The sequence below is a fragment of the Muscardinus avellanarius genome (genome assembly GCF_963383645.1).
Source record: "Muscardinus avellanarius genome assembly, chromosome: 12".
Classification (NCBI taxonomy): Eukaryota; Metazoa; Chordata; class Mammalia; order Rodentia; family Gliridae; genus Muscardinus; species Muscardinus avellanarius.
This window is the reverse complement of record NC_137798.1, coordinates 81,141,430-81,155,509: the sequence shown is the minus strand read 5'-3', so window position 1 is coordinate 81,155,509 and position 14,080 is coordinate 81,141,430. Positions and strand designations below refer to the sequence as shown.

The 14,080-nt window shown below is 48.5% G+C and overlaps 1 protein-coding gene across 1 annotated transcript in view; it reads right to left on the bottom strand.

Moving 5' to 3' along the window:
* LRRC74A (leucine rich repeat containing 74A) overlaps nt 1-13,611 on the bottom strand; it is a gene marked incomplete at both ends in the record, with an annotated part of 47,536 nt that extends 33,925 nt beyond the window's left edge. The window contains 5 exons of the mRNA XM_080707182.1: nt 3,317-3,413; nt 4,739-4,846; nt 8,772-8,944; nt 11,567-11,695; nt 13,575-13,611. Of these exons, the coding sequence (XP_080563308.1) occupies nt 3,317-3,413; nt 4,739-4,846; nt 8,772-8,944; nt 11,567-11,695; nt 13,575-13,611 (544 nt within the window). The remainder of the gene's footprint in view (nt 1-3,316; nt 3,414-4,738; nt 4,847-8,771; nt 8,945-11,566; nt 11,696-13,574) is intronic.
* Nucleotides 13,612-14,080: the final 469 nt, after the last annotated feature.

Below are 14,080 nucleotides of genomic sequence, written 5' to 3'. Positions count from 1 at the left end.
AAGGTGGGAATATGAAATGTAATGAAGATAATAATAGTGACTAACACTGAATTTTTTTTTGTGTGTGTGGTGCTGGGGATGGAACCCAGGGGCATTTTACCTCCGAGCTACACCCTCAGCCCTATTTTTTATTCTTTGTTTTGAAACAGGGCTTCACTAAGTAGCTGAGGCTGTCAGTGAACCATGATCCTCCCATCTCAGCCTCCCAAATGCTGGGATTATAAGTGTGTACCACCACACCTGGCTTACTAACACTGAATTTTTATATGCTAGATACTGTCTACGTGTCTTAGACTTTTATTTTTTATTTTTGGTAGTGCCGGGAATTGAGCTCAGGGGGATTCTGCCTTTGAGTTAGAGGCCAACTCCATGTATGTATGTATTTATTTATTTTACTGGGGATTAAACTAGAGGCATCCTACCTCTGAGCTATACCCCCAGCCCTAGTTTATTTTATTTTTTTGAAATAGGGTCTCACTGAGTTGCAGAAGGCCTCAGGAGTTTGCTGAGACTAGCTGCAAATCTCTAATTCTCCCATCTCAGCTTCCCAAGTACTGGGATTACAGGAGTGTGCCACCATGCCCAGCTTTTTTTAATTTAAAAAAGGTCTTGCTAGGCTGGTGTCCAACCTGCGATCCTCCTGTCTCAGCTTCCCAAGTCCTCAGATTAGTGAGGTGCTAATAGAGTCCTACAGGTAGGTGCTTTTGATTTTGATTTACTGATCCTCACAACCACCATCTAATGTAAGTCATGTAATTGCCCTTAGTTTACACAGGAGAAATCAAGGCACAGAAGGGTTAACTAGCCCAGTGTCAAAGCTGAGATTTGGACCCAAGCATTGTGACTTTGACATCCACACATTATCCATTTGATTATACACATCTTGCTAATATCCCTCTGGGGACGGTATAGATGAACAGTCCATTGGTGGAATTGTAACTTGGTACTGGCTTCTTAAGGGAACACTGGAGATTGATTTTTAACTTCCCCAAAGGAGATATATCTTTATATTCAGTAATTTTGCTCCTGATTAGCTAGGCATAGTAGTACACATCTGTAATCCCAGAACTTAGGAGGCTGAGACAGTAGTATCACGAGCTTGAGAGCAGCCCTAGCAACTCAGAGACCCTTTTTTTTTGTGGTACTGGGGTTCCTGGAAGCCCTTCTACCTCCGGGCTACACTCCCAGACCTATTTTTGTATTTTTTTATTTGGAAACAGGGTCTCTTAAGCCAGTGCGGCTGGCTTCGAACCTGCGCGATCCTATCTCTGCCTCCCAAGTGTGGGGATTACAAGCGTGCGCCACCACGCCGACCAGTGAGACCCTCTTTCAAAGTAAAATACAAAATTGGCTGGGGGGTGTGGCTTAGTGGTAGAATGTCCCTGAGTTCAATCCTCAGTACCCCAAAATAGTTTTTAAATAATTAAAAAATACTAGAACATATGCCTAAAATATAAACAAACAAGAAAGATCTTTGAAACATTAATTGAAAGGTTGAAGCTGGAAGTGGTGGCGTACGCTTGTAATCCCAGCATTTGGGAGGCTGAGATAGGAGGATTGTGGTTCGCGGGCAGCCTCAGCTACTTAGTGAGGCCCTTTGCCACTCATTGAGACCCTGTTTCAAAGTAAAGAATAAAAAAGCTGGGCATGGTGGCACACGCTTGTAATCCTAGCATTCGGGAGCCTGAGACCTGAGAATCACAGTTCGCGGACAGCCTCAGCTATTTAGTGAGTCCCTCTGCAACTCAGTGAGTCCCTCTGCAACCTGGTATCAAAATAAAGAATAAAAAATAGGGCAGGGGGTGTAGCTTGGAGGTCGAATGCCCCTGGGTTTCATCCTCAGTTCTGCAAGAAAAAAAAAAAAAAAAAAAAAAAAAGCTAGGGGTATAGCTCAGAGGTAGAGTGCCCCTGGGTTCCATCTCCAGTATTGCAAAAAAAAAAAAAAAAAAAGTGATTGAAAAATTAGAAATGGCCTAAGTTCCCCTCCCCTCAGTAAAGGGATGTTAAATAAACTATTCTATGTCCAAAACATGGAATAATAGCCAGAGGATGAGTTCAATCTATTTGTTCTGTCATAAAGAAATCCAAGACATATTTAGAAGAAAACAAGAAGAAATGAAGACTTGACACATTATTAATATTTATATTATTTTTTTTCTTATTTTTTTCTCTGAATACTTTTAAGATCATGTCTGGATCTTAAGTGGTTTTCAGTGATCCAAGCAATGTGCGTTACTTACCTTTCTTGGGACTCACCAGGGTTCTTGTCTGGGAATCCATCAGTCCATGAAGCATGGCAGACAGTATTTCTTTCTTTGGAAGGCCTTGTAACTGTATAAAGTCTATTCTTTTTATCTTTTCTATTTTTTGTCTTCCTATGCTGCAAAGATTGATAAAATATGCTTTTTCTAAATCTATTCAACTGTATCTAATGTGTTGTTGAATTTATCCATTAAATCTTTAATTTCAGAGACAACCTTTCTTCCTTCCTTCCTTCCTTCCTTCCTTCTCTTCCTACCTTTCTCTCGTTCTTTGGAACTCAGGTGGTTCTACCATCGAGCTACACTCCCAGCTCTTTTTATTTTGTTATAACTTTTTGTGACACTGGGGATTGAACCCAAGGGCATTCTACCTCTGAGCTATATCCCCAGCCTATTTAATTAATTAATTAATTAATTAATTATTTTTGCGGCACTGGGGATGGAACCCAGGGGCATTCTACCTCTGAGCTACACCTCCAGGCTTATATTTTATTCTTGATTTTGAAACAGGGTCTCACTGAGTTGCAAAGGGCCTAAGCAGCTGAGGCTGTCCGCGAACCGCAACCCTCCTGTCTCAGCCTTCCAAATGCTGGGATTACAAGCGTGCACCACCACGCCCGGCTTATTTTATTTTGAAACAGGGTCTTGCTTAGTTACCATGTGCTGGATTCCAACCTGTGACGCTCTATGTCAGCCTCTGAGCACTGGGATTACAGGCGTGCCCCCTGCCTGACTGAGAGCTGATGTGTAGACAGGGTGGTCAGGAAACTCTCCAAGGAGATGACGTGTGAGCAGAGACATGAATGAACCAGGAGAGGAAGCCTTGGAAGTCAGGAGCCATCGGGCGGGCGAGATGTTCAAGTAGAGGCAAGAGACTTGGGAAGCGGGTCGGGAGTGCTTGGCAAGGAAATGAGGAAGCCATTGTGGCGGTGGGCGGTCCAGCGGGGAGGATGCAGCACTCTGGACTGACTCAAGTAGATGCTGGAATTTCTCTGCTCTCCTCCTCCTCTCCCTTAGATTCCCAGAGTCCTCTCCTTCCCCTTCCATGGGCTCACCGGAAAGCTCAAGGTTCCAGATGGAAGAGCTGTTTCTCTGGAGGAACTCTGAGATGATCCTGGCCCCCTCAAAACCGAGTTCATTGTCGGAAATATTCTAAAAGGCAAGAACACATGTGCGTGCATATGGCCAAGTCTCCCCAAGTCCTGTGTGAACAAATGCGGGTAGGGTGAGCTGACTGAGGGGCAGGGTTGGGGTGGGGAGAGGGCTCTGTGAGCGGGTTAGAAGACTTAGGGTAGCACCAAGGACCCGGAGAATGAATGTTTGAAAAATGAGTTAAGAATAAATAATCAGGGCAAATTCCATTCGTTGATTCACAAAGTATAACTCATTACACTAGAAAGAAGCTCTTCCTGGACATCGCCCTTCCTGGCCATTGGTGGAGACTTTAGATAAACCATCACTGTTTGGCTTGGTCTACTCTATTTTCAAAAATTTAATGTGGTGAAATACCACCATAACAAAGTTTATCATTTTAACTGTTTTTTTGTGTGTGGTACTGAGGATGGAACCTGGAGGCATTCTACCTCTTAGCGACACCCGCAGCCCTATTTTTTGTTCTTTATTTTGAAACAGGCTGTATGCAAACCACAATCCTCCGATCTCAGTCTCCCAAATCTGGGATTACAAGCATGCATCACCATGCCCGGCTCCATTTTAACTATTTTTAGGTGTCCAGTGGCATTAAATATATTTCTATTGTTTAGCAACCATCAACACCATCTATCTCCGGGCACAGTGTGTGTGTGTGTGTGTGTGTGTGTGTGTGTGTGTGTGTGTGTGTGTGTGTGTGTTACTGGGGATTGAATTCAGGAGCATTTGACATCCAAGCTACATTCCAGCCCGAATTTTATCTTGAAACAGGGTCTTACTAAGTTGCTGAGGGCCATGCTAAGTTGGCAATGGACCTGTGATTTTCCTGTCTCAGTACTGGGATTAGAAGCATGCTCCACCATGCCCATTTTACACTCAGCTTTTTTTAAATTTTATTTTATTTTTGTTTGTTTGTTTGTTTCGTTTTGTTTTGAAACAGGATCTGGCGAGGGTGCTCAGAGTTGCTGAGACTTGCTTTGACCCTGTGATCATCCTGTCTCAGACTCCCAGTGCTGGGATTACAGGTGTGCATCACCATTTCTGGCTCACACTGTGTTTTATGAAATTATTTCATGTTATTTTTTTAAGGAAGTTCACTCTAAAGCGACTGTGCAAAGGTAAAATTTTTCTATTTACGGGCTCTTGAGGTACAGACAGAAATGTCCCCTTAGGGTTTCCTACAGCCACTGGGATCACAGTCTCTGGCCAGCCTCTGGTGGGCCTCTTCCTCCGTGAAGCCACATCTGGAGGGGAGCAGCGCAGACTGGCTGGCCGGAGCAGGGCTGGGGCTGGCGGCTCGGTAGGAGCCAGGGAGCAGGGCACAGTACCAGCTCTTGCAGGTAGTAGTTCTCATGCAGCATCTCCACCAGGCTCAGCACACCTTCCTCCTGGATGTAGTTGTCTTCCAGCTCCAGCTTGGTGATGGTCGTGTTGGACTTGGGCCACCACAAGGGAAGGTGGAAAGAGAAACAGAAGTGGCTGGTGACTAGTCCATTCCCTGCCTGCCTGGTCTAGAACTTGACCCCTCTGGAGCATCCCAATACAGTTTTGCCACTGAGCTACATCCTGGGCTCTTATTGTTTATTTTAAAATAGGGTCTGGCTAAGTTGCTAAGGGTAGTCTTGACCTGTGATCCTCCTTATCTCAGCCTCTCAAGTTTTGGAATTACAGATGTTCACCACTCTGCCTGTCTAGAGCTAAATAAATTTTAACTCTGCAGCCTCAAGGAAAGAGGACTGTTACCTGCTGCAAGATGAAAGGACACTTGGTACGTTTAACAAGGGAATTTGAAGATCCTTACAAGAAGGTCCTCTATTCTCTATTCTTCAAAGGTGGTTTTTTTTTTTTTCTTCCAGGTTAGCCTTAGTCTTACTGGATATATTTCTTTAATAGGAGGCTGACCAAGGCTGGAAGGAGCTGGACCTAAATTGTCAATAAATATCTCAATGCAAGGTGATCGCCATTCTCACAGGGAGCAAGAAGGGAGAAAATAACCGGTAGTGCAGCATGAAGGACCGGGGTTAGTTGTCACCAGAACTCTTAATTTGTACTGGAGTTGAACTCAGGGACATTGTACCTCTGAGCTATACCCTCAGCTCTATTTTATTTTATTTTTTTTTGCTTTGAAACAGAGTCTTGTTAAGTTGCCAAGGGTCTCACTACATTGCTGAGGCTAGCCTCCAATTTATGATCTTTTTGTTTCAGCTTCCCAAGTACAGAGATTACAGACATGCACCACTATATCCAGTTCTAGTTGAAACTTATTCTTCCCTTTACCTTGTTCCCACAAGAAATATCTTTGGATTCAAGCCTTTTTAAATTTTTTATTGAACCCAGGGGCATTCTGACTCTGAACTACACCCCTAGCCCTATTTTTTTTTTTTTTTTTTTTTTTTTTTTGCGGGTCTGAGGATGGAACCCAGGGGCATTCAACCTCTGAGCTATACCCCCTGCCCTATTTTTTTATTCTTTATTTTGATTTTTTAATTTTTAATTTTTATTTTTTGGTGGTACTGGGGTTCCTGGAAGCCCTTCTACATCCGGGCTACACTCCCAGACCTATTTTTACATTTTTATTTGGAAACAGGGTCTCCTAAGCCAGAGAGGCTGGCTTCAAACCTGCGCGATCCTCCTGTCTCTGCCTCCCAAGCATGGGGATTACAAGTGTGTGCCACCATGCCCGACATATTCTTTATTTTGAAACCGGTCTCACTGATTTGCAGAGGGCCTCACTAAGTAGCTGAGGCTGTCCGTGAACCGCGATCCTCTGGTCTCAGCCTCCCGAATGCTGGGATTACAACCGTGTGCCACCACGCCTGGCTCCTATTTTTTTATTCTTTATTTTGAAACAGGTTCTCACTGAGTTGCAGAGGTCCTCACTAAGTAGCTGAGGCTGGCTGAGAACCACGATCCTCCTGTCTCAGCCTCCCGAATGCTGTGATTACAAGCACTTGCTACCACTCCTGGCTTGGATTCAAGCATTTTTGAAGCCTGCCAAAGAGAGAAGCCCAGGTGGTAAGGAGTCTTTAGAGTCCGTTTCTCACTTCAGGAAATAAGAAAATGTGACAGTTGGCATTTTGGCAATGCAGGATGATCCCCCAGGGACTCCAGAATGTCCCCTGGCCTCGACTTTCTCTCCGGGGTAGGCAAAATTCAGTTATGCTCAAAGGCAAGGAGCCAGCTACAGTTCCACCCACTCTGGGCGCTATTTTTCTCACATCTAGACGCTCAGGGTGGTTACCACTTTCCAGGATCATGCTGGGGACTTTGTAGGGTGAAGCGGGAGGCCCACCAAACTGTCCCCATTCATTTGACACAGGCTAGTTTCTGTCACTCTCGGTGCTAACCACTGGGGAAAAAAGGATGGAGAGAGAGAGAGAGAGAGAGAGAGAGAGAGAGAGAGAGAGAGAGAGAGAGAGAGAGAGATTCTTCCTCCAGCCCCATCGCCAGGTGCAAGGGCATGGTGGTTCAAATGGGACCTCCACTATCAGGCCGCTTTTAATCTAAGTTGGGGAAGCACAAATCTGTGAAAAGTTAATCAGCACAAAAAGCAAATAAAAGTTCAGTCTGCCAGAATGTCACCATGATTAACTGTCAAGTGCATAATACTGAGAATCAGAGGAGAAAAAACTATCCTCCCCAAACAGAAACTGCTATCATTGAGACTGGGTCTGGCCACATCTGGAGAGGACAGATCTAGCTCTATTTTATTTTGAAAGAGGGTCTCAGAAAGTTGCTGAGGTTGGCTTCAACCTATAATCCTCCCAAATACTGGGATTATAGGCATACATCACCATACCTGGTTTACTGAGCTTTTTTTTTTTTTTTTTTTTTTTTTTTTTTGGTGGCACTGGGGTTCCTGGAAGTCCTTCTACCTCCGGGCTACACTCCCTGACCTATTTTTTTACATTTTTATTTGGAAACAGGGTCTCCTAAGCCAGTGCGCGTGGCTGGCTTCGAACCTGCGCGATTCTCCTGTCTCCGCCTACCAAGTGCGGGGATTACAAGCGTGCGCTACCACGCCCGGCCTTTACTGAGCTTTTTAAAAATGGAACGCTCAGCCGGGCATGGTGGCGCACGCTTGTAATCCCAGCATTCGGGAGGCTGAGACAGGAGGATGGTGGTTCGAGGACAGCCTCAGCTACTTAGTGAGGCCCTTTGTAAGTCAGTGAAACCCTGTTTCAAAATAAAGAATAAAAAATAGGGCTGGTGGTGTAGCTTGGAGGTAGAATGCCCCTGGGTTCCATCCCCAGTACCACACACACACATACACACACACACACACACACACACACACACACACACACACACAAAATAAGATGGAGCTTTCTTTTTACTTTTATAAATGAATAGCAGTGTGCTGACATACAGTTATTAGATTCTCTGTAGTAAAAGTCTGTGTGTGTGTGTGTGTGTGTGTGTTACTGGGGATTGAATCCAGGGGTATTCTACCTCTGAACTACACCTCCAGCCCTTATTTTGTCTTTTGTTTTGAAACAGGTTCTTGCTACGTTCCTGAGAGTCTCACTACATTGCTGAGCCTAGCCTTGAACCTGCGATCCTTCCACCTCAGCCTCCTAAGCACTGGAATTACAGGTGTGTGCCACCATACCCAGCTTGAGATGCAGTTTTGTATGTCATCAATTATTACAGAAAGCTATGATGAATTCAAGGTCAAGTCCTTGTTTGATCATGCCAAGAGATAAAATTATTCCTGTGGGAAAACACGATTAACTCTATAAATGTGGTCTTTGAAAAGCAAAATGGGAGGTGGGCGTGATGGTGCACATGACCTCCCAGTACTTGGGAGGTTGAGACAGCAGGATTGCAGGTTCTAAGCCGGCCTCAGCAACTTAGTGAGGCTTTCAGCAACTTAGCAAGACTCTGTTTCCAGATAATAAAATGAAATAAAATGAAATAAAAAAAATAGGGCTGGGGGGAGGAGATGTAGCTTCGAGGTAGAATATCCCTGGGCTCAATCTCAGCACCACAAACCATAAAATGTATAATGTAGCTAAAGGCAGGCATTGACTGTGAGGCTCGGCAGCAGGCTCCTAGCAAAGGTGAGTCCTAGGGTGGAGACAGCGGCCCCATTTTGAACTGTGACTTGCATTAACTCTTTGGCCCATTTCCAGCCCCCCTGTGCCTGGGCCCACAGGCTGGCACCTTGCTTCCTAACTGGGAAAGAGCATGGACTTTGAGCATAGATCTCAAGCAATCTCCTTCTAGGAGCTACCAGGAAGTGCACGCCTGCAGCCCCGCAGAGCAGGGCAGGAGGCATAAGGGGTCCCCCTGGATCTGGGCCTGCAGCTTCACCGGGCCTCCTCCACCACCAGGCTCCATGTGCCCCCACGTGCTCACCACCATGGCTATGGCGATAGCCTTGGTCCCCATGGGGCCCAGCCCATGGTGGTTGAGGTTCATGTAGGAATCCTCCATGTTCCGAATGAAGTAGGAGACAGGCACTACGCCCACCAGTTTGCAGGCCTCCAGGTATAGCTCCTTCTGTCCAGTGGTGTAGAACTTCTCATTATCTGCAGAGAAAAACAAGATCAAGTCGGGGTTCTCTTCCACCTTTCCTTATCTCCCATCTTGCCTCAGGGGACTGGACTCCCCCTGCCAGGTGTCTGTTCCTTTGGGTATGTGTCCTAGATGCCATGGCCAATCCAAAAGCCAGTTAGAGGGAGGAGGGGGAGACACTGATGGCCCCAGGTGGGCCTCCCCATGGGTAAGAGATGAAGCCCATGGAGTTAGGGCCTGAGCTTGCCTGGGAGAGATGAGCGTGTGCCCTGATTCCCAGGCTGGCCAGTGACTGATCAGCAGGGACAGAGAAAGGCCCACCCCTGTCCACCTTGGGACGACCCAGTCAGATAAAAACAGGAGGCACAGCGAAACTGGGAGGCTTTGGGGAGTTGAGGGAGTCTCCATTTCAGTTCTAGTTTCACTATCACCAAAAAATGTGATTCATGAATAAAACGTTGCCAGAAGTTTAGAGAAGTACCACCTTAAAAAAATGCCCAAGTGGGACAGATCTCAAGATAGCAAGACAGACCTTGAAATCGGTCAGAAACAAGCTGTTGGAGTGGCCTTCCTGCCTGTATCCTGCTTCCCAGTGACAGATCTAGCCTCCAGATACACAGCTTATATGGGTTTTTTTTAAAAAAGCTCATGGAAGTATGGACTCTACCTCTCCATGCAGACTCGAGTCCTCAGGCTTTCGACAGGCCTGGCCATGGTCAGCGGGCACCCGTTCCCCTTGATGCTGGGGACCCATGGCTGTTCCTCATTAGGCAAGTCCAGTCTGGGCAGGATCCCCGTGGCCTGCTGGTATTCATGTTTGTATCTGGTTTTTGTTTGGATCCCAGGCCCTTTGGCTAACCCACACCACAGCTTTCTGAGCCAGATGGAGAGTTTTGTGGGTGATAGGCTATGAGTCCCGAGAGGCCAAGTTTGCAAACGCAGCTACAAATGGGTCCTCTCCTTAGAGTGGCTGCCCTGCAAGTTTCCCGGCCTCTGCAAAGCCTCCATGCCGCTGACCTGTTGAGTTGGGTCCTTCTCTGCTGCCCAGGGCTGTCCTGTGTACTGTAGGATATTTAGTAGGGTTCCCTGGACTGTATCCACAGTGTACCGGTAGCAGTCCTTCACCCCCTAGATAGCCCAGTGTCTGGTTACCTCCAGGTGAGAACCACTGTTGTATAGGAAATGGCCCGTGGTGGGGGAACCACCTGCTACCATTGCCCCTTCTTCTGAATACTCACCAGGAAGACCTTCCTGCCCACACCCAGCACCTCAGCATCAGTGGCAGGGACACTAGGAGCTGGAGCAGCTGAGCCTGTCTTTCTGCTCAGGACAGAGTTTTTGGTGCCACATTGGACCATTAGAGATTCCTGTTGGCCAAAGAAGGGTAGGGAGCCCCCCTGTTTTTTCCCTGGGACTGATTCTGCTCTGGTCCTCAGTGCTGCCCTTTTCTAGCTGCATTCACTGCGGTTGCTTCCTGGGGACAAGGAGAGCCAGGTGGAAGAAGATGCACGCAGGAGCATAGGGCGAAACAGTCAGAGGTGTCCCTTGGCCTCCTCCAGCTAGCAGAAGCAGGTGTTGGACACACTAATGACAGCCTTGAAGTACACAAGAAATCAGAAAGAGCCACGGAGTATCCGGGGGCAGTGGGAGGAGGTCTGTGTAGAAGGGGCAGGTTGTCTGTCGCCCTAGGCAGGTAGATTTTCTAAGCTGACTCTGTGGCTAAGCTTCACGGTTTAATTTTTGTGGCGGAACAACCTCCCTTCCACATCTGCAGCTGGTGATCCCCATCTACCACCAAGGTGCAAGAACACAGGAGAGGGGAGAGGGCGTGGGCTGGCTAGCCTCAACCCGGGATGTTTGGGCCCAGGCCCATTGAATTGGACCAGCCTTATTCTCCCCTGGCTAAACAGATGTTTTTCTTGGCATTTTTATCCTTGGGGAAACTGGGATAGTGGAGGGCAGAGGTGCCATTTGCAATAGCAGAGTCTTTGCTGCCCTTGGCCAGCCCCAGGACCCAGGCAGGCTCGGAGCTGTTGAAGGCGCACGTGGGCCTCTCGTGCAGGGGACGCAAGAACTCCAGGGTGACCAGAAAGACACCGGGTTGCAAGGTGGGCCAGAGACACTCAAGGGCCCTACAATATTGCAAACTCCTCACATAATCTTTTGTTAGTGGTACTGGGGATTGAAACCAAGGGCATTCTACCTCCAAGTTATATCCCCAGCCCTTTTTATTCTGAAACTGTATCTCATTAAGTTGCTGAGGCTGGCTTTGAATCTGAGCTCTTCCTGCCTCAGCTTCCTAAGAATTAGGATTTCAGGCATATGTCATCACACTTGGCTCTCATACAATCTCTCTAAACTCCAGTTTCCTCTTCTGGAAAAGGCTGTTAACAGGCATAAGATGCCACGCGGGGAAAGACTTGAAGCCCTGTCTGTGTGCTGCTCGGCTCTCAGGAGGCTGCTGTGGGTGCTGGAGGTAGGCCACAGTGTGGTGGCTCCTGCTGCTGTCCCCCGCCAGGCTGGACGAGGACAGGCACAAAACTGAGCACAGCCTTTCCCTTATAACCCCGCTGCAGGACCTCCCTCCGGGTGGAACCAATTTCTCCAGTGTCTCACTCCCCAGGTGCCCGTCTTACCTTCAATCTCCAGGTCTGCATCTGAAGAGTCTCTGGCTGCTTTCTCCTTCTCCACAACCAGGGGGGCTTCAGCCTCACAGTAGAGGGTGTCATCGCTGCCCTGGGGTGCTAATGCCGGTTCTGTCTCCTCTGAAAGAGAAAACATCCCCTTGGTCCTGGGAATGGGCTTTGTGGGCCGTGGGTGGTGGCTTCTGGGGTCTTCCCTCAGCTCCCTTTCTCTGCCTCCCAGGCCTGAGGGACACCCTTGTCCCTAAGCCTCGTGGGCAGCCCTGTCAGGGCCACTCCGTCCTAGGAGCCCTCCTTCCCAAACACAGGGCTGCCTCAGGGCTGAATAGTTGTGGGGTCCTGGGACAAGCACTCCCCTGTGTACCCTAGGGCTGGGCGGCTCCTGTTGGGGGATCTTGGAGATGGGTTCCTTGATTACACTCCTCCTCCTCCTCCTCCTCCTCCTCCTCCTCCTCCTCCTCCTCCTCCTCCTCCTCCTCCTCCTCTTCTTCTTCTTCTTCTTCTTCTTCTTCTTCTTCTTCTTCTTCTTTTGTGGTACTGGGGATGGAACCCAGGGGCATTCTACCTCTGGCTATACCCCTAGCCCTATTTTTATTCTTTATGTTGAAACAGGGTCTCACTGAGTTGCAAAGGGCCTCACTAAGTAGCTGAGGCTGTCCTTAACCGTGATCCTCCCGACTCAGCCTCCCGAATGCCGGGATTACAACTGTGCACCACCATGCCTGGCTTCTTTCCCTCTCTTCTGCTTGGGTAGGTTTCAGAGTTTGGGGCTAATCTTTCAGTTAGAAGGGTGTGCTGCTAAGTCCAGGCACCCATGGCAGGTAGTGGTGCTGGGGCGGGGAAGAGGCACAACAGGGGGCAGCTTGGGTCAGTGACCAAGTGAGTGGGCCAGGAGCAGTTCCGGGGAGCCAGAGAAAGAATCTGATTCCCAAGAATGCCACCAGATCCTCTCCTTCTAACCCAACCTTGTGTTTATGACCAGGAGGAAGGGGCTGGAAAATCTCCCTTGGGCTGGTTGCAGGGGTCTGAGGAGCTGTTGGTGAGAGGAGCAGCTCACACCTGTCCCCTCCCTGCTGAATGTGCTTTCCCTATTGGGCCACTGATTAAGGATCAGCTGTGGGCTCCTGAAAGCCACACTGGGCTCCGGAGCTCAGTCGTCCAGCATCTACTAACAGGGCCCTGGTGGTTTCTGGAATCCAGGCTGTCCCTTTGCATGGCCCTAGAGGATTTGGAAGCCTACTTGTTCAGTGGGCTGAGCATTTGCGGCAGGAATTCTACCTTTTATCTTATTGATTGATTGATTGATTGATTGGGGTTCCTGGAAGCCCTTCTATCTCCGGGCTACACTCCCAGACCTTTTTTTTTTTAATATATTTTTATTTGGAAACAGGGTCTCCTAAGCCAGTGCGCGCGGCTGGCTTCGAATCTGCACGATCCTCCTGTCTCTGCCTCCCAAGCGTGGGGATTACAAGCATGCACAACCACGCCTGGCTATATTTATTTTTTTTAGTAATACAGATTGAACCCAAGGGCATTCTACCCCTGAGCTACACCCCCAGCCTGATTTTTAAATTTTGAAACAGGTTTTCAACAAGTTGCTGAGGGCCTTGCTAAGTTGCTGGGGCAGACCTTGAGCCTGAGATCCTCCTATTTTAGCCTTTTAAGTAGGAGGATTACAGGCATGTATCATTATGCCTGGCTGGGTCCTACCTTTTGACCACCCTGATTCTAGAACAGGAGTGGTGGGTTCCTAATGGGCCCACAGAAGTTCATGTATTTCTTAGTCTTTGCCCATAGACCAGGACCCAATATTTATTTCCCAGCCTATGTGATAAGGTCTGATATATGGGATACATTCAAGTGGGCTGGAGTTATGAGCCCGCTCCAGCACCGCATCTGTCAGTCTCACTGTTCGCTAAGCCCTGACGAATTGTTCCAACTATTCAGGGTCCACACGGTCACTGGGTCTACGCTGTGCAGCCCAGGAGGGACGCCTGTTCACCTTTGGTCTGGGACTCGGCCTCTTCATCGTAGTCCATGTTGCAGGGACTCTCTGGAGGGCTGCCGCCCGCTTCTTGCCACCTTCCCTAAGAAGTGTGCCTGTCCATGCAGCTGGCTCCCGCTGTGTGTACCACCCCTGCGCAGGCAGCTCCTGGGGGGCCCACGGCTATCCTTCCGTCAAGGCAAGGCGGGGGGAGAGCAGACTTGGGGAGGGCCGGGACCCACATGGGTTTGACCCCCGCTCTGTCTGGGAGGGGTAGTTCCTTCCTCTGCTCATTAGGGGAGTGGTGCGGCCCTGTTCCCGAGAGCCCTGTCCAAAGGATGCCCGCCCACCTGTGACTTTGTGACTTAGGAGCCAAGTTCATTTCACCCCAACATTCCATGACTTCATGCAGTCATTGTGACCCACGTGGGAGGGACTCGGCGACAGCAGGCCTCCCACCCTCCTGGTGGCTCTGGCGGTCCCCTTTTCTCATATGTCCCCTGGGGCCCAGCCCAGGCTTGGCT